General features: G+C 43.4%; 1 protein-coding gene across 4 annotated transcripts in view; it reads left to right on the top strand.

The window, feature by feature from the left end:
• Positions 1-20544, top strand: part of VDR (vitamin D receptor) — a 137912-nt gene that overhangs the window by 104898 nt on the left and 12470 nt on the right. For all 4 annotated transcript variants that reach the window (XR_008317638.1, XM_053302580.1, XM_053302579.1 and 1 more), the window contains one exon: positions 19269-19453. Coding sequence is in view for 3 of the 4 variants with exons in the window: in XM_053302580.1 (XP_053158555.1) it covers positions 19269-19453 (185 nt within the window). In the remaining variant the exon portion in view is untranslated. The remainder of the gene's footprint in view (positions 1-19268; positions 19454-20544) is intronic.

Raw genomic sequence — 20544 nt, 5'->3', positions numbered from 1 at the left:
AACTGCCCCAAAGAAAAATTATGCCATTTGGAAGTACCCTGTTGGTGATACTTTTTAATTCATAATTCTGAAGGCTGAGGCTGCTATTCAAATTCATTGAGTTGATGCATCAAATCACATGTATGCCTAGATCCAATCCAAGGTATTACAGCCTGTTTGTTTGGACTGAGCTGCCCTGTGATGTGGTCTTCTGGGGTCAAGTTAGGACTGGGTAATCTAAGAAATAATTTTCATTCCTATTTGTGTATTGAATATGGGGGGTGGGGGGGACATCAGTGAGCCCAGAGTACATACAGTCCTGTAACAACGTTGTAAATGGCCCTGTCATGGGAACCAAGATCTGAGACAGCGTGATGCAGCCATCTGTTTATAATTTTGCTTGGATCAGCATGCTGCAGCTTCTCTCAATATACTTCAGCGGGTTCTTGCTAAATGGTGAATCACTGTGTAGCCATGATAGTTTTCATTATTTTTAAAAACAATTTACTCCATGTTATGGGTTGGTTAACTTAGGAGAAAGCCAATTACATTCCCTTTGGAATTTATGCTGTGATGTGTCACAATCAATGCTGAGTTCGAGCAGGAACACTTAATTAGCTCCACCCTTTAATTTTCCCCTTTTCAGTTGTCAGATTATTCTGCTGAATAGTGAGCTAGCTACGAAAGGATTTATGCAGGGTCTGTCATGCTATGAAGTGGTCCTCTATTCTATAATAAAACTTTTTAGACCACGTATGTGAGTCTTCTGGCTTCCTTCTTCAAAAGAAGAATTAGTTGCTGCTAGGGCTATGCAAAGATTGGGTTTGGAAGTGCCAAACCCAAACCATTTGCACTTCACACTGGTCCCACATGGAGGCAGCTGCTTCCCCACTTACTTTTGCATAGAGTGCTTTGTGCACAGCACCAGGAGAGGGCCATTTAAAGGAGCAAAGCCATGGGAAGTCCTGATCATGCTGTGGAGGCTGTGCTGGAAGGCACACATGGAATGCTGGGAAATGTAGTTCTTCCTAGCACCTGAGAAGGACTATATTTCTCAGTGTTTCATGGGCATCTTCCAGCATGGCTTCCACAGTGTCACCAGGGTTTTCCACAGCTTTACTCCTTTAAATGGCCCTCTCCTGGTGCTGTGCATGTGGAGGTAAGTGGGAGAGGCTGTCTCTGCAGGAGGCCAGGGTAAGGTGTAAATGGTTTGCCTTTGGCACTTCTAAATAGAATCTTTGTACTGACCTAGTTGCTCTTATTACTTTCCCAACATCCAGATCCCATGTATTGTGAAATATGGATATGGGCTCCAATCTGGAACCCTGTTGTTTGACTGATTCCCAGAAATATGTTCTGGTAGTTTCATAAACAATGTTTTTATTCTAATGTCTATTGCACCTGCTCCTGTTCGCAAAAAGATAATGAACCCACTTCTTCTAACTTCATATGTTTAATCAAGTAGGCTCTTGCTTGTGAAGCAACTATCACAAAAAACTAGCTAATCTTTGGTTGCAACCAGTGTTCCCTCTAACAGAGATTCCCAGAAGTTGTTGACTACAACTCCCATAATCCTTCCCCAGCCAAAGACCATTGCAGCTGAGGATGCTGGGAGTTGTAGTGAACAACATCTGGGAATTCTGGTTAGAGGGAACACTGGTTGCAATCCTGCACCCTTCATACACAGAGAATATGGGGTGAAGCGGTTCTCATAACCCTCCACTCTCCCACCATGCTGCTGCTACTTCATGATCTTGAGGAAACTGCTGCTCCCACTTGGCTGTGTCACCGACTTTCAGATAACTCCTTCCTGTGTCCTGCCTGGGGTGAGAGACCAGGTGGGTGCTGTGGGCTCCTTCTGCTGTTGCCTGCCTGCTTCTGCTTCCCCTGCCTCTGGGTAACATCTGTGGGGAGTGTGTGCAGGGCTGGGACCAGCTGCTGGGCGACTCAGCAGTTCCTCGGGTCACCTGCTCAGCTTTGGGCTTTATAGGAATGCTGCCTGTGGCGGTGGGCCCACCACCAGTGTGGTCGCCACCAAAGGGGTGACGCCAAAAGGGGTCACCCCCTTTGGGGGAGCCACTTCGGGGGATAACTAGAGTGAGGGCCAGACTGTTTGGCTCAAGATCCCTTGTGTACAGGGTGTGTACAGGGTTAGGGGTTGGGCCTTCGAGGGTGCGGCTGAGGGCTGGGGGGTTGGGTTGTGCCAGGTCTTTTGCAGGTATGTGTTTGGGCTCTCCTGAGTGGGATGGTGCTGGGGGTGCGCCCAGCGGTTCTGGGGCAGCTATTATTGTAGTGGTGAGGAATAGAAGAATTGGCTCTGGCAAAGCAGCTGGCCATTACAAGGGGAAGGGAAATCAGTAATTTAGTAACTGTTTCCACTTCCAACTGTCCTGTCAACTCTCAGGCCTCAGGGAGCAGCTCCAACGACCCACAGAGTCTGGCCTTGCTCCTCTGCAATGCCAGGTCGGTTCAGAATAAGACCGAAATTGATTTGATCGTGGATGAGGGAGCTGATCTGGCATGTATAACTGAGACTTGGTTGGGGGAGGGGAGTGGTCCAGTGTGGGCTTAGCTTCTCCCACCAGGTTATTCTGTCATGGAGCCGGCTAGGGGAAGTGGGCGGGGTGGTGATGGAGTGGCTGTGGTCCATAAGAATACCATTTCCCTTACCATGGCCTCTGTGAGACAGTTGACTTATATTGAGGGCATATTTTTGAGGTTGGGAACTAGGGATAGATTGGGGATTCTGTTGGTGTATCATCCACCCCACTGCCCAAATGACTCCCTAACTGAGCTGACGAAGCTGGTCGCGGAGTTGGTGTTGGAGTCTCCTAGACTTTTGGTGCTGGAGGACTTCAATATCCACTTTGGGGCTGGCTTGTCTGGTGTGGCTCAGGAGTTTATAGCAGCCATGACAACTATGGGCCTATGCCAATTAGTTTCTGAACCAACTCATGTTGCTGGCCACACACTCAATTTGGTCTTTTGTTCAGATGAGGGGGGGTGTCCATATAGGGGATCCAGTGGTTTCCCCATTGTCACGGACAGACCACTACATGGATAAGGTTGGTTTCACAGCCGCAATCCACCCTTGCAAGGGTGGTGGACCTATTAGGATGGTCCGTCCAAAAAGACTGCTGGACCCAGTAGGATTTCAAAAGGCCTTGGAGGATTTTGATGTTGGTGCAGCCGGTGATTCTGTCAATGCCCTGGTGGGAACCTGGAACAGGGAACTCATCAGGGCAGTAGACAAGATTGTTCCTAAGCGTCCCTTCTGACCTGCTTCAAAAATGGCCCCTTGGTATACAGAGGAGTTGCGGCATCTGAAGCAATTGGGTAGGCGACTAGAGTGCAAGTGGAGGAGAACTTGGTTCGAATCTGACAGAATACAGCATGTGACCCATCTGAAGACTTATGCGATGGCAGTGCATGCAGTGAAAAAGAGATTTTGGTTTGCGTGCATTACATCTGCAGGTTCACGCTCAGCAGAGCTATCCCAGGTTGTAAGGAGTTTAGTTTCTGCTCCTTCTATTTCAGATCAGTTCCTGGAGTTGTTCTGCTGTGATTCTTTTAATGGGTTCTTTGCAAACAAGATCTCCTGTATTCGAGCCAACTTGGACTCCGCTATTTCTGCAAGTTCTATGGAGGAGGTGTCCAGCAATCCCTCTTGCAGTATTAGATTGGATCAGTTTCAACCTGTGACTCCTGAGAATGTACACAAGCTGCTTGGGGCGGTGCGGCCTACCGCCTGTTCTCTGGATCCTTGCCCAACTTGGCTGCTTCTATCCAGCAGGGAAATTGTTGGAGGTGGCCTAGTTAATATCATAAATGCATCGCTGAGGGAGGGTAGGGTGACACTTTGTCTGAAGGAGGCAATGGTTAGACCTCTGCTTAAGAAGCCTTTCCTGGACCCCTAGTGATGGATAGTTACAGGCCAATCTCCAATCTCCCTTGGTTGGGCAAGGTGATTGAGAGGGTGGTGGCTGACCAGCTCCAGGCAGTTTTGGATTGATTATCTAGATCCATTTCAAATTGGCTTTAGAGCTGGCTATGGGGTTGAGACAGCCTTGGTCGGCCTGATGACCTTTACCAGGGAACCGACAGAGGGAGTTTGACTCTGCTGGTTCTTCTGGTCTCGGTGGCATTTGATACCATCTACCATGATATCCTTCTGGATTGCCTGGGGGAATTGGTGATAGGGGGCACTGCTTTGAAGTGGTTCCGCTCCTATCTCTCAGGTAGATTCCAAATGGTGGAGCTTGATGACAGTTGTTCCTCAAAACAGGAAGTGTTATATGGAGTCCCTCAGGGCTCCATTCTGTCACCAGTGCTTTTCAATATCTACATGAAACCGCTGAGTGAGGTCATTAGGAGATTTGGTGCTGGGTGTTATCAGTATGCTGATGACACCCAAATCTATTTCTCCTTTTCATCTTCAGGAAATGGCACTCATTCTCTAAATGCAGTAATGGGCTGGATGAGGGATAACAAATTGAAGCTGAATCCAAGCAAGACTAAGCAAGACAAGGTGCTAATTGTGGGAGCTCAGAATCTGAGGGGTGTGTTAGATCTTCCTGTGCTGGATGAGGTTACCCTCCCTCAGAAGGAGCAGGTGCCAGCTTGGGAGTACTCCTGGACCCAGGCCTCACCCTAGTATCTCAGGTGGAGGCCATGGCTAGGAGTGCTTTCTGTCAGCTGATAGATTCGACAGCTACACCCATTCCTTGAAGAGGATTACCTCAAAACAGTGGTGCATTGGCTGATAACCCCCAGCTTGACTATTGTAATATGCTCTACGTGGGGCTGCCTTTGTACGTAGTTTGGAAACTTCAGTTAGTTCAAAATGCAGCAGCCAGATTGGTCTCTGAGGCAACCCAGAAAGACCATATTATGCCTGTCCTGAAACAGTTACAATGAAACAGTTACACTGGCTGCCGATATGTTTCCAGGCAAAATACAAAGTGCTGGTTATCTATGTATATAATTCTCCTGGGTGTGCCTTTAGAACGTGCGTCCCGGCAGCCCAGCTGATTGGCTGGGCTGCGGGGGCGCCTGATTGGTCCTGGCACACCCAGGAGAATTGCCTGGCCAGGCGGCTGCGGAGGCAAGGTGGCGGGCCCAGCCACGGCGGAGGCCGCGGCCGCAGCACTCACGGCCCGGCCGCCCACGGCAGCGGCGGTACTCTCGGCCCAGCCGCCTGCGGCGGCGGCACTCTCGGCCTGGCGAGGGTGGAGGAGGCGGCATGGTGGGGGGGTGAGGCGGAGGGAGCCGGTGGCGGTACGGCTGGCTCTGCCCCTAGTCCCCGAGGCAGTGGGGAATGGCTGTGTCAAGCTAGAGGCGCAGATGCTCTGCACCCGGGCCCACTAGTTACCTTTAAAGCCTTGAACGGCTTAGGTCCGAGTTATCTTAGAGAGCGCCTTCTTCTGCTTGATCCCCAATGCACGTTAAGGTCATCTGAGGAGATCTGTCTCCAGTTACCACTGGTTCATCTGGTGGTGACTCAGAGGCAGGCCTTCTATGTAGCTGTTCCTGGGCTGTGGATTGCAGTCCCTGCAGAAATCCATATTTTGAGTTCATTACTATGTATTCAGGAGAGCCCTTAAAACCTATCTGTTTGGCCTGGCCTTCCAGTTTTTAAACTACTGTAAACTGTTTTAAATTAAATTGTTTTAAATGGTTGCCCTGGTTTTCCAGGGTTTTTAGCTGTTTGCATGTTTAATTGGTTTTATTCTGTTTTTATAGTTTTGATTTTAATTAACTGGTTTAAATTGTTTTTATCCTGTTGTAAACTGCCCTGAGCCATTTTGAAAGGGCGGTATATAAATCGAATAAATAAATTCCTTTGTTCCTGGAATCATAGTTTGGGAGGGGAGAGTTATTCTGGAGAGATGGGTGTGACTATGTATCCTGATCTCTCCCTCTCTCTCCATGCTATAGAATTATGTTCTCTATCTTGTGGGATACAGTACATTTAGCATGGTTATGCTTCTGGCATTAGTTGCTATTGTTTAACATGCAGGCAATCATACTTGCTCAGTTGCAGTCTACATCTATAGAGGTGCCTTGTTGTCAGATTTTAGCAAGCAAATTATCAAAATTAATCTATAGGCTGCTCAAAATTATCATAAAATCCTAGGTATGAATGTGGGGAGGAAATCTTATTCAGTCACTGCTCGTAAAAAGCACCTTTATGACACACCAACTCGCAAGACATGGTTATGGCAAACTGTGCCTATATGCTTCCCTGTCTCTTGCCTGATGTCGTACAAATCGCATTTAGTCATCTAATCACATCTGTGAAGCCTCTGTGAGCATTTGCATCCATAAAACTAATTTGACCATCAATTGTAATAAAATTTGTAAAGGCGCTCCCTCCATAGGGAATAGTACAAAATCATTGCATGAGACAGATTTTGATATATTAACTGAGGGAACAATGCCCACCATTCAACTGATCCTCTTCTCATATCCTGTTACAGTAGTTAAAGTGGACAAGCAGCCAGGGTCCTCCTGATAAAAAATGCCACCATCATGTTGCGCTGATCTGCTTTCATCTTCTTCAGGGCTGCTTATTAAGCTGTGCTGCAGGATGAGGATGCCTAGTGTTTAAGAGCAGGGGATGGTGTGAATAGCTGGGCCAAGAGCAGCTATGGGCTAATGCCTGAAGGATTAGATGCTATTAAAGGTTAAATACTGCTGTGATTGGCCTTTCCTATCTCCATTGATCTGCACGTGTTTCCACAGCAGTATTTAATCTTTCTCAACACACTACTGCATGGGAAGCTGCAGTGATTCATTTCCTAGGTTTTGTCTTCACACGCAAGCTGTTGCAACAGGCTTTCCAGCACTCTTCAAAATATTTTTTTATTAAAAGAGCTTTAAATGTTACAGAACTTCTCTTTCTTTGTAAATACACCCCAAAAAAAACCCCAATCTTGTGGGAGGGGGAAATTTTTCTTGTGAATATTTTAATGTGGTGTTATTCAAAGCGGGTGGGGTTGCTCTAGAAGCTGGAGAATTTTGCCTTTTAAAATGTTCTAACTTTAAAAAAAAAAAAAAGTTTACTTTTTACGTTAACTTTTTACAAAGTTATCTTTTTATCTACCTCTTATCTACTCTGTTTGAGAATAAATGTTTGGGACTGGATTCAAATGACTTTAAACTTCATAATCTGGAAGACAAATACTGTTGTGATTGATTAAACAACAACAAATATTTATATACTGCTTTTCAACAAAAGTTTCCAAGCAGTTTACATAGAGAGATAATAAATAAATAAGATGGCTCCCTGTCCCCAAAGGGCTCACAATCTAAAAGGAAACATAATGGGAGTGGATAGGGCCAGTTACTCTCCCCCTGCTAAATAAAGGTGTCAATCAGAATATCTCAATATATTAGCCCCAGTGCCACATTGACCTTAAGCATATCTGTGAAAGGTACATAAAGGTATTAGAACCAGCGGCCATTTCAAACTGAATCACTGTGAAAGAAGTCCAGATTCTGCCCTTGCTGAAGCTTTCAAGGCTGCTCAGCATGTAGTAGATAGTATTAATTGTGACCAGTTTTCACTTTTTCTTTGGAATGATTGCTCTTCTGTGTCTACTGTTTGATCACATGGATACCATATGCTGCTGTTTTTCTAAATCTGAATTGTCTCCAAAAATTTCAAAGCCACAACAATTTTGTCTTTATGAAGGGTTTTTTTTTCGGGGGGGGGGCAGGAATAGAGAGCTCTGTTCCTTTTCCATATTGCAGTTCCTTTTTGCTTACAGGATAGGGTAGATTATTAGAAAATAAATAAGAATAAATGTTTGCTACTAATTTGACTGGCATTTCCACTAGATGGACTAAGCTGGCATTGCAAAATGTGATGGTCCTAATGATGAGAATGTTGAAGTGTTTATCCCATGTCTAGTTAGTTAATCCATTGTGACAGGTGTTGCAAAAAGATCCTTTTCAACTTTAAGCATTTAAACAAAGCTCCTCAGTGTTAAGCCTGCTAATCACTTCCTAAAAGTCACAAGAGTAGGTATGTGAGGTCATGGCAACCTATATAGCCCTAGTCCCATATCTTCCAGGAAAGTTTTGGTAAAGTTGCCAGCTCAGTGCATTCAAAAATCGTTGCTCTGACTTTAAAATCATAAGCATTTAAAAAAAATGTTGATGGAATAACTCATAGGGTTTATAATGTTAAAACAAAAGCAGTGATTTGTTTTTTTTTAATGTACTGGGCTAACAACTGTGCAAGCTTTTTCCTGGAAGATATGAGATTATTGCCTTTCTTTGTTTATCCCTCTGCTGCCTTTGCCCATTTCCCATGGCACAAACAGGTGTGTCCAGATGTGTTCATTTTCCACCTAATTCAGCTGTATATGTAGTGCGTGTGTTTGCCCAGCCATGTAAAGCCATAACTGCAGTTCAATAAAAGCCTACATTTCTGCGGAGAAATGGCCATAAAGAAGGGTTATAGCTTATATGCAAGCAGAGAGAAGATGTATCTCAGATTTGGAAACAGGGAAAGCCAAAGGCAAATTGAACTGAAAGCTGTCCCATCCAGAACACATCCCAGATGAATTGCGAAAAGCTGTAGTAGAGAGATTCCCAGGGGCGGCCTTTCCACAAGGCCAGGTGAGGCATTCATCTCAGACAGGGGCATGAGGAGGGGCGCGGGAACCAGGCCCTTATCACCACTATTGCCAACTTGCCATTCTTAACTTCCACCCCCCTTCCTCACCTTCCCAGGACACACTATTCATTTCCCCTCCTTGCCCCACCTCTTCTTTTCCCTTCCCAACTTGAGCTAAGAATGCCCTTGCCACCATTTGCCTGGCTTGGTGGCATAGTCAGAGAGTTATTGTGTGTTGCCATTTTTGTCTCAGCAACATGACTTGAAAATGCTGAGCATCCATCCTCAGACTGGGAAGAAGTCTTGAACCACTCCCAGATATTCCCAATGTCCCTCTAAACCATGTCCACACAAGTTTTTAAATGTCCACTCAGTTAATGTTAGCTCCTGCTCATGTTGAATCAGGAAGGCCCCATTCTGAATGCATGGGCACACACACACACTGCCTTGATACTGCCGCCCAGAACAAAACTCATTCCATGCCCAGATGAAAAAAATAGAGGGAACACTGCCTGAGACCCTAGTCAAGATTCTCCTGCAATCCTGATACCAACACTCTTCAGCTTTGCAGCTTGATTTGGTTTGGCTTTACATGTTTGGGGCCTCTGATATATTCCTGTCTGTTCTTTAAGGTCATCTCCAAAGGCTGTCTTCTGGGTGCTGCCGCCCACAATGTTTTTAGCTTGTTTATATTATTTGTCTGTTTTAGATTTTGGTTTTATTGCTGTTTGTTCCTTTTGTAAACCACTTCAAGGAAATGTTTCAGCTGAGCTCTGTGAAAATAAATTGAGCCAACACTTGCATTATTTTCTATAGAGACTGAGGGCCAAGCACATAATTTGCCCTGATACCCTGAGTTTTCCTTTGCTAAGTAGCAGGTGGTAAATTGGATCAGGACTGCAGTAGGGACAAAGGGTTAAAGCCCTTTCCTCATGCTGCAGTCCAAGACAGATCCCCTCCCACTGTTGTTAGTTAGCAATGACAAATGAAGGATGTTGGAGACAATGACATGTTTAATATAATGTGTAGTGTGGCCTTTAGAGAGGTTGTCATTATCTTCCAGACTCTTAAAGGGGAGAACTGCCGCCAATTGCCACCGAAGTTAATTTATAAGTAAGCCTTTAAAAAAAAAAAAGCTTACACAATTATATAATTCAAACTAATTACATCCTTGAATGAATGTTGGTATTTTAGCGACTTCCTAGCCTGGAAACACACAGTTGGATACCACCTTGATCTTTAGATCACTTTCAGGTATGCATAGAATTGTGCAACTTGTGTATTGGAAAAACACTAGCGGCTAACTAACTCTCAGCTTAAGTAGCTGCAGGCTGCATAGCACAGCTACTTGCTTTGTGTTGCCTGTGTGTGCCGCTACAAAAATGACCCCACTTCTATTTTTCTTGCCAAACCTCTCATTCCAAACTCCACCTTAACCATAAAACCTTCCTGCTGCCCAGTGTCTGCAAACCCCCCTCCCACCAGTCATATGATGAATGTTCCCTTGTGTTTTGTTAATGACCTGTTTCTTCACGTCTTAACGATGTCTTAACAAAAGCAAAACTGTTGTTGTAGTCCCTTCCCCCCCCCCCCCCCGCCCCAGGTGGTGTTGATTTGTAGTTGCATCAAAAGGGCCTTTCAGAATAAATTACAATGTAACACTGGTGGAAAAAAATCCTACACTGACTGAATGTTTACATTCTGGGAACCTCTTCTGCGAAGACTATGCAACTTGCAAAGAATTCTTAAGATAGCAACAACATGGATTTGGATCCAAAGAACCAAGGGTGCGAGGAGAAATTGTATTACTGCTGTTCTGCAAACTCTTACCTAGGAAACGATGTTATACTGAGTCAGACCATCTATTCATTTAGCTCAGTATTGCCTACTCTGACTGGCAGCAGCTCTCCTGGGTCTCAGAAAGAAGTTTTTCTCAGCCCGACCCGTAGATGCCAGAAACGGAACCTGGGACACTTGGCATGTGAAGCCGATAATATCTACCCTACTGAGCTACAGCTTTATCCCTGATCTTGTATAAGTGCTTGCAGAAGACATCTCACAGTACAACATCACAACGTACTGCATTACAACAGGGCTATGCAACGTTGACCCTCCAGTTGTCACTAGCCTAGAAGAACTTCTGTAATTCCTGACTCTTGGCCACTGTAGCTGGGGGTTATAGGAGCTGTAGTCCAACAGCAGCTGGAGGGCCCAAATTGTGCAGCCCTGCATTGAGATATGCGAAACATGGTGAATAAAAAATAAAAATGTGAACTTAAAAAGAAGAAGAAAACGTACAAATAGGCTGTAGCATTTAAGCTCTAACGGGCCATGAAAAGGTGTTGAAAAAGAGCTTGTGTAAACAGAAAACCTTTGAGGTCATTTTTTATCACTGTGCTTTCCCACTAGGTCAAAAACAATCATCATGTGAGCAGGAGAGCCTTTCTGTCAGCAGAGGGGCATCTTTTGGATCCAAGCTTCTAACATTACATATTTTAATGCTTTTTATGTTTTCAAATATTAATCTTCAAATACATAATATATCCTATAATAAATGGAAAGTTTTGGTTTTGTTCATCCCACCCCCCCCCCCCCCCGCCTTCTTTTCCCATGAGTTGGCAGGAACTAAGGGAATGATAATACAATAAATAGAACTAGATGCAACTGTTAGAGGTTTCTCCAGTTAAACCCTGGGAACTGTGTATATGAAGGGTTTAGAGCTACCTTACAGAATTCTTAAAGCTACATTTCCCAGGGCTTGTGGGAACATTTAAACCAGTTTATAGTATGGATGTGTCCTACCTGTGAATCCTGTCAGTCAGTCCTTCTCTTGTTTGTTGTTGGTTTTTGGTTTTGATGCTCCCCCCCCCTTTTTTTAAATTATGAGTAATTTATAATTCAGTACATGACATGGTGAAAGACTAAAACATTTTTTTAATGTTTTAAATAAAATAAAATAAATAATAAAGTAACCCTTCTTGTTCTTTATGGGCCATACTGAGCCTAAGTCTAAATTCTTATTGAGGAGCTATTCTCAGATGTCAAAAAGTGCTGAGTCCTAACTATTCTCAGAGCAGACTTTTATATGTGCTCAACCACCTTACAGAATAGAAGATGAATGCGTTTGCTTTGTTTTTCCAAAAAAAGTGGGTAGTATAAATTGTTTAAAAGCCATTCAGCTGGAAGCCAAGCTTATATTTAACTGAACTTCTGTCATTCTAAGGGATCCCTGAAAATACTAATAGCATGCTAAGTGATTAGGAGAGGAGAGCTGGTCTTGTGGTAGCAAGCATGACATGTCCCCTTAGCTAAGCAGGGTCCACCCTGGTTGCATATGAATGGGAGACTAGACGTGTGAGCACTGTAAGATATTCCCTTCAGGGGATGGAGCTGCTCTGGGAAGAGCAGAAGGTTTCAAGTTCCCTCCCTGGCGTCTCCAAGATAGGGGTGAGAGAGATTCCTGCCTGCAACCTTGGAGAAGCCGCTGCCTGTCTGTGAAGATAAAACTGGGCTAGATAAACCAATGGTCTGACTCAGTATATGGCAGCTTCCTATGTTCCTAAGTGTTTACAACAATTTAACAGTATATATGTATTTGGAAGTTACATATATTACAAGCAATATGTAAGCAACTTGTCACTGTTGTGTCTAGAGTTCCCTCTAAGGCGTGTGCACATGCCTGCACTCACGTTTTTAAATGTTCTCTCAGTTAAATTTACAGGTGAAACTCGGAAAATTAGAATATCGTGCAAAAGTCCATTAATTTCAGTAATGCAAATTAAAAGGTGAAACTGATATATGAGACAGACGCATTACATGCAAAGCGAGATAAGTCAAGCCTGAATTTGTTATAATTGTGATGATCATGGCGTACAGCTCATGAAAACCCCAAATCCACAATCCCAGAAAATTAGAATATTACATGGAACCAAGAAGACAAGGATTGTAGAATAGAACAATATCGGACCTCTGAAAAGTATACAGTGTACTGTGCTTGATTGGCCAGCAAACTCGCCTGACCTGACCCCATAGAGAATCTATGGGGCATTGCCAAGAGAAGGATGAGAGACATGAGACCAAACAATGCAGAATTGCTGAAGGCCGCTAATGAAGCAACCTGGTCTTCCATAATATCTCATCAGTGCCACAGGCTGATAGCATCCATGCCACGCCGCATTGAGGCAGTAATTGCTGCAAAAGGGGCCCAAACCAAGTACTGAATACATATGCATGCTTATACTTTTCAGAGGTCCGATATTGTTCTATTCTACAATCCTTGTCTTCTTGGTTCCATGTAATATTCTAATTTTCTGGGATTGTGGATTTGGGGTTTTCATGAGCTGTACGCCATGATCATCAAAATTATAACAAATTAAGGCTTGACTTATCTTGCTTTGCATGTAATGCGTCTGTCTCATATATCAGTTTCACCTTTTAATTTGCATTACTGAAATTAATGGACTTTTGCACGATATTCTAATTTTCCGAGTTTCACCTGTAGATCCCGCTCAGGTTGAATCAGAAAGGCCCCATTCTGAATGCATGTGTGCACACACTGCCTTCATACTCCCGCCCAGAACAAAACTCATTCTGCACACAAATGAAAAAAAATAGAGAACACTGGTTGTGTCCCTTAGTGGTGCTATTTTGGGGAGACCTTGCATGGAATTGTAATCTTTTGTTTGTACTTATATTAGTGCTTCCCCCACTCCCAGTTCTGTCTCATTGAACTCTTAGTCCAGAGGAAAAGTATTAAGGGTTGATTCATTCTGAATGATGAGCATATCACAAGCTCATTGACTTTTTTTTTGCTTTGGGGCCTGGCAACTGATCTTGCAAATAAGACAACACTTCAGACTGTATGCAAAGAAAGTAAATCCTGGCTATGCACTATTGACATTAATGGAGACATTAATGCAAACTGGTTGCTAGGCCAAACCAGTTGCTAGGCCAAAAAGGGAGAGAATAAATTTTGACTATATTCACAATTACAGCTAGCAATACCTGGCTTAAATCTATTTCTCTGTAAAGGCAAAGTGTGCCCTCGAGTTGGTATCGACTCCTAGTGACCACAGAGCCCTGTGGCTGTCTTTGGTAGAATACAGGAGGGTTTATCATTGCCATCTCCCGTGCAATATGATATGATACTTTTCAGCATCTTCCTATATCATTGCTGCCCGATCTAGGTGTTTCCCATAGTCTGGGAAACATACCAGCGGGGATTCGAACCAGCAACCTCTGGCTTGTTAGTCAAGTCATTTCCCCACTGCGCCATTAGGTCTCTGTAGGCAATTGCAATTTGGCACACTCTTCACATAAGGGTTCTCTCCCCGCCGCCATAGCTGCCTCCTTTCAGAACTGAGAACAAAACTAGTTACCTGGTTCACAGCTGGACTTAACAAATATGTAGACATTTTTATATCTGTTATAATATTGTAAAGCTGAGCACAAGATAAGAGTTTTATGACTATAGTTTTAGATTAGCAGCTAAGCCCCAGCCCCAGCTCAGCCACTTGATGGTCTTGTGTGAAATTGCCTTCTCTCAGCTTCAGCTTTAAAATGAGAATAACAGCAGTTTGAATATGGGGGGGAAGTGTGGTGGAGGATGAATGATATTGGGATTTTGATGCTTAAAGTGCAGTAGAAATTATGAATAATCATCCGTGCTTAGCAGGCTTGATTATTTCAGCTAGATATTGCCTTTATCTTCCTTGGCATTGCTCCTTCAAAACTCATTGAGTTTTACCCTGTGAAAGCCTGAAATGGTAACTCTAGACCAGTAGCTTGTTCAGCAAATAGAAATAGTTCAGTAGGACATTAGTCAAACTGTAAATGTTAGTGGAGGCTTTCTAGGATAACTTGGCAAACACCCCTTTAAAAATACCATATCACCTACAGTCTAGCAGATTTGTGCCACATGCTTGGATTTCAAGAACATGTATATGTTCTCTGAAAAATATTTGCTCTCTGTACAGCATTACCCAGGCATATCCATTGTTGACAGGGCTGGCCCAAGACATCTTGCAGCCTTAAGGTGAAGGACAAGATGGCACACACCACTATTCCAGGCATTTGACGCCTTGGGTGGATATATCTGTAGCGATCAGAAGTGCTCTGCCGTACCCTAAATTGATTGGTAATTGTGGGAGCTCACCCTCTGCAAAGGTTCTTTTCCAAATCTCCACACATTCTTTTTTAAAGCTACCCATCATGGTTAGGCAAGGCTGCTAGTGATTGATTAGCTCTTCCTTGCAGCTAAACTCTCAAAAGTTACTATCCTACCGAAAAGAATTGAGTCTGCTTATAGACAGAATTGCAAATAGGCATGTTTTACGATTTTACTCATCCAGAAGACCTTTCCTTATTACTAACAGAACACCTGAAAGATTAGAATGTATTTAATCATCCAAAGTCATCCAAAATTTTACACTCACACTGTCACTAGAAGATACATAAGCTCTCTTGAAGTCTAATTGCTTTAAAATTGTGGAATATTAGCCTTCATATGTTTGTTAAAAATAAAAAGTACAATCAATGTGGCACTATTCCCTGTTAACTTATATATGCACATGTGCGCACACATCTAAACTAACTGGCCCAGATTGTTTCCAAGACTATGTTAAAATTCAAGCTGCTTGTGACTTAGGTTTGTTGTGCCCTGTGTTGGGAGAATATGTATTGCAAGGGGGACATCAAAAATATCTCTCCCTGGGCTTGCACTGTTATGTTATCATAAAATATTGATAACATTGAAAATATGATAATATTGTTATAATAAATATAAATTAAATAAAATGTTGCAGTCCACCTTAACTGAACCCTGGAAGCTATAATGGAGGCATCAGTAAAATTAAAAAGACATCTGTAGTGTATCCAGAAGCTTTTATAAATGTGCTCTCCATGGGCATCCCCACTGAATTAAATGGGAACTGAAGCAATCTGGGGGCAGAGGGGTGGGGACTGACCCCTCTCCCTGCCCCCGGATGCCCATGGTGCTCTCCTGAAAAAGTAAATTGGGTGGTGGTGTTCTTTGGCAGGCCTGGAAGCAGGCAATGGAGGAAGATGTACATGCTACTACAAAATTCAGATATAAATGAGTTTAAATTTAGGAAGCTGGAAGCACATTCATAAAGCTAATCTTTCCTCTCGTAGAGTCTATAAATACTGGACAGCCTGACTATAGAGCTTAGTATGTGAGTTTAATGAGAGGAGAAGATTCTGTAGACATGAATGTTGAATAGTTTTAAGTACTGAACTGTCCCAGGGTGTGGCATAGCCTTTTCAGCCAACTGTAGCTCCTGTACATTTTGTTGTGGACACACTCTGTTCTGTGAAAGTATTGCGCAAGTTTCCCATAACCATGTATGTGATTCAGAGAAAACAAAATGCTATCTTTATGGTAAACAGTCTGCTGACAAAGAGTGTGCTCCTTCTTTAATGTTCTGTGAAATTTGAAAGGTGCCAGCACTTTCTAAAGCAAGGAGCTGAGGCTCTGCCCTTTCACACACTGCCCTTTCGCTTGAATACATACTATGTAGAGTAATGCAGAAGGTATGTTTGTTAATCACAAATCTAGGGTTTTACTGGGGTTTTTTTTTATGTGCAATGACCACGAGGGTGAAATTAGATGAGATACTATAAGGATGGGTTAAAAAAAAAAAAAAAGATCTTATGTAAGACTGAGTAACAAACATACTTTAGCTACAGTACCAGTTTGATACTTTGCAGTGGAATAGAAAAGTCAGAGAGCAGTGGCCCAATGTCATGCTCTTTGGGTATAGTCTAATTTAGTATTGGGGTTGGGGGGGGGACAGTTGCAGATAGGAAAAGCATTTGCCATCTCCAGCTAATTGCTTAAAATGCCCTTCCATCACCCACCCACTCAACCCCAGTTCCCAAATTTCAAGTCCTGTTTTTGTTTGTTTTGACAACAGAAGCACACCTTTGTTTAAAACACATAGAGAGGCTGTTCACATGAGCAGCCTAGCCCACGCTAGGGCGAAATAGCCTGGCCTAGGCTGCTTGTGTGGAGCACCGGAATCCACATAGATCTTGGCACTCCCGCCAGCCTAAACCCGCTCCCAAGCCTGGCTCTTAGCCGAGGTTAAGCAAGCAAGTGCTCCCTTAACCCAGCTGCTGGGATTGTGTCTCCTCAGGCTCCACAGAGCCCAAAGAGACACAGAGACAGGCTCCTAGAGCGCCCATCTGACGGGGAAATCCCCCAAGGCACCACACCCATCGCATGGTAAATAAAGTAAATTGTGCCATCGAGTTGGTGTCAACTCCTGGCGACCACAGAGCCCTGTGGTTGTCTTTGGTAGAACACAGGAGAGGTTTACCATTGCCATCTCCCGTGCAGTATGTGATGATGCCTTTCAGCATCTTCCTCTATCACTGCTGCCCGATATAGATGTTTCCTATAGTCTGGGAAACATACCAGCGGGGATTTGAACCAGCAACCTCTTGCTCCCTAGACAAGTTACTTCCCCGCAGTGCCATTAGGTGGCTCCACACACGGTACCTTGTGGGATAGCCAGAGGCCAGGAAAATGAGTCCTGGCCTCTGTTGATCCATACTGTGGGTCATGTGGGCGCACAGCTCGCACACTGAAGAAGCGACCATCGAACATCTGGAGGAAGGTAGGTTGAACCCTGCCTTGCCTCCCCCATCCGCTTGGTCGGCTGTCACTGTTAAGTGGATCAGGATAAGCTCCAGGAATGTATGCAATATTTACGCCTAGCTCTTTACCAAAAGAAAAGTCATGGTGCATATGTCACTATCAGTTCTATCTTATAACATCTCTTCTTTAAGAGATGGTTGCGGGAATCCTACTAGCATAATGATAGCCGGCAGTTCTTGCCCTCCTGCTCCAGCCACAACAGCAGTCGGGATCCCAGCCTGACATTCTTTTCAGCTACTCATCAGCTACTCCTAAGATAAGGAGGCAAGAGTCTTGTAGTTGTAGCATGCAAACAGACTGGCTTACATGGCAGAACCCCCATTTTCTGTCTTATCTAACCTACACATAACACATGCAGGGTGACCCTTATTACACTGTGCACAAAGTGCTTTATAATCTTTATCTCATTAATCCTCACATCTGTGTTATAGGTCACTTTTTTCCAATTTCCAGGCAGAGAGCTGCAACTGATTGCTCAAGGCCACCAATAAGCTGAGCTGAGATATAGACTCCAAGTTCCAAGTCCAACATTTTTTCTAGTGTGGACTACTGCCACCACACTGTCATTTTACCCCAGACCATTTTTTAGAGGTGACTAAGGCCTATCACTGCCCATCACTTTGGATATTCTTTGAAGTAATGTGGTCTGTGTGCTACTCCAACCCCTGGAGGTTTCCATAACGATCACATGTGAAACTCAATGAGAGAGCCACGATCCTTGTAGATTACACTGTAATATGATCACACAGCTATCATGCTCTGGTGTTTTTCCCAGAACACAAGTGTAACTTATATGTAAACACTTAGGGCCAGTTAATTTGCTTGCTTAGCTGAGAAGTTAGTTCATGTGGTGGAGTCCAGACAATATGCTTGTTCCGACTGTGTATACAAGGCAATGTGTTAAATAAGCACTATGTGTGTGTGGGCGTAGATTATACAGTTCTTGTCATCCTTATCCAAGGAACAGGCATTTTCCTCACTGTTTTTTATTCAGTTCCCAGTAATGTATATTGTCAACAAGCATTTCTCAAGTGGAATTTTTGTATTATGGACACAAAAATGGCACATGTTTTTTTGCTTGATCTCCACCCATAGTTGCAAAGTCATTCCAGTGTGTTTGGAATTAATTTTGTGTCTGCCTTTCATTTTCTTGGTGCATCCTCTGACTTTATTTAAGTATCTTTGGTAGCCTCTTAATGCAGTACATCTGCAGCAGCCCCTCTTTATTCAGCAGTAATATTTCCACCAGCAGTGTGTCCCTAGCAGTGGCTCTGCTGTAACAAGCTGTTAGTGCAATGGCTATTGTCTCTTTGCAGGTTGCAATGCATAATTTTTTTACAAGTTATTCTGGCATAACTGACTATTATCCTCAGAAACCACCTCTTAAGATGCTAAACTTTAGTATTAGAGGCTTGATGTCACAATATGAGTTCCATAGCATATATCCACAACTGCTCAGTTTGTTCAGGTGATGGAATTGCACTGCTTCTCCTGTTATTTACTGTTGCACACATTGAAAATGGTGGCATTGTTAGAGTGTACATAATTGTACAAGGAAAAAATACTCTTGACTTTCCGTTTCCTCAACCTCAATGAAATGCAATCATGTGTGCAAGGCTTGACTGTACTGGCTACAATTTAAAGACACTGATGACTTCATTTATTTGAGAAGACATACAAACATCTTGTCCAAATCTGTAATCCAAGAATGTAACTCCCAGCCAGATATATAAACTGTGAACCTTTCCAAGAATTCTGAAGTTCACAGGTCTGACTAGAATCTAGCAAAGTTCCCCATCCATTCAAGCAAGGCAGTTGGCATCTTTTCAGATGCTGGTGTAACCTATGATAATTGGTCCATGTCTCTCCTTAGGGAGCAGCCTCTAGAGAATTTGTTTTTTTAATTTCTGATCTGTGTTTTATTCTTTGACTAATTTCAGAAATTTGATCTTATGTGTTTAATATGTCTCCATCTGTGAACAGTTATTCTGACGGATGAAGAGGTTCAGAGAAAGAGAGAGATGATAATGAAGAGAAAAGAAGAGGAAGCTCTTAAAGAGAGATTGAAGCCCAAGTTGTTAGAGGAGCAACAACAAGTCATTGAGATTCTCCTTGAGGCCCACCGCAAAACTTACGATCCCACTTATTCTGATTTCAATCAGTTCCGGGTAAGCTCCAGGCCTTGCTTTCTTTTTAATCTCATTTCAGCCATGATTATGATGACCTCTGCTGGCGAAACAATCCCCAGGAAGTGAAATGAAGCAATGGTAGCTAATATTTTTCAGCACCATAGTTCTTCTGAATGATTAGGTGTGGGGAAACACTCATCCACTTCTGTCTTGAAAAAGTGGTTGCAGCCTGCCAGCTGCAGACTGAAGCCATGACCTATAGGTGTGCATGCCAGGTCAAACTCCATATGTGTATTGAACAATTTCTTACAATCAAAACAAGTTCATAGCAGTCTGCTCGAAAACCTTACGTAATTGAACAGAATTACACAAATCTTTTTTTTAAATTTGAAATCTCATTATTTATGAGCCCCTCCATTGTCTTTGAAGGTCTGAGTAGAAAGCCAACAATTGTAGTGGACAGTGTGGATAACAGAGTATCACGTCTCCAGAAGGTGCCACTTGGCCACCTGCTGGACATACCTGCTGTCTCCACGCTGCAGTCAGACCTTCCTTGGCTACCCTTGAGTTGCTGAACAGACGTTTTCATAAGTTCTGAGGAAACAAGCATAGGAAGAAGGAAGCATTGTGGCTGAGGCAACCACAAGTGCTTCCTGCTCAGTAACTGGCAAAACAGCCCGGAAATGGAGCTCAGCTGTGGGGCTGAGTGATGTGCACAAGACTAGGAAGAAGGGCTGAGGCAAGGAGCAGGAGAGGCTTTGTCTGACACATAGTTTTGAAAACTTAGTGTTAGTCACACTTGTTTTTGTAAGACTTTGCAACAGACCTCTCCCCTCCCCCCCTTTAAAAGTATGTCCCAGATATAATAATACAATTGAAAAGTAAAGATTGTGACATAGTACTGATACATAGTCAAGTACCTCTTTCTCTCTGTTAGTCCATATATTCTGAGCAAAACCAATGTCTCCGTTATGGAGTAATGGCTTCCAAAACCCTCTGCTACTCCCAGCCACATCCTGGAAATTGAACAAATATCATAACTCAGTGACCATAACTCAGTGACCATGTCCATCTGCAGTGGAACAGCATGTGCAGATATCTTGCAAAACCTATTTGCAAATGACGCAGAT

This window comes from Hemicordylus capensis, chromosome 2 (genome assembly GCF_027244095.1).
Source record: "Hemicordylus capensis ecotype Gifberg chromosome 2, rHemCap1.1.pri, whole genome shotgun sequence".
NCBI lineage: Eukaryota > Metazoa > Chordata > Lepidosauria > Squamata > Cordylidae > Hemicordylus > Hemicordylus capensis.
The sequence above is the reverse complement of the archived record's forward strand: the minus strand, read 5'-3'. Positions and strand labels throughout refer to the sequence as shown.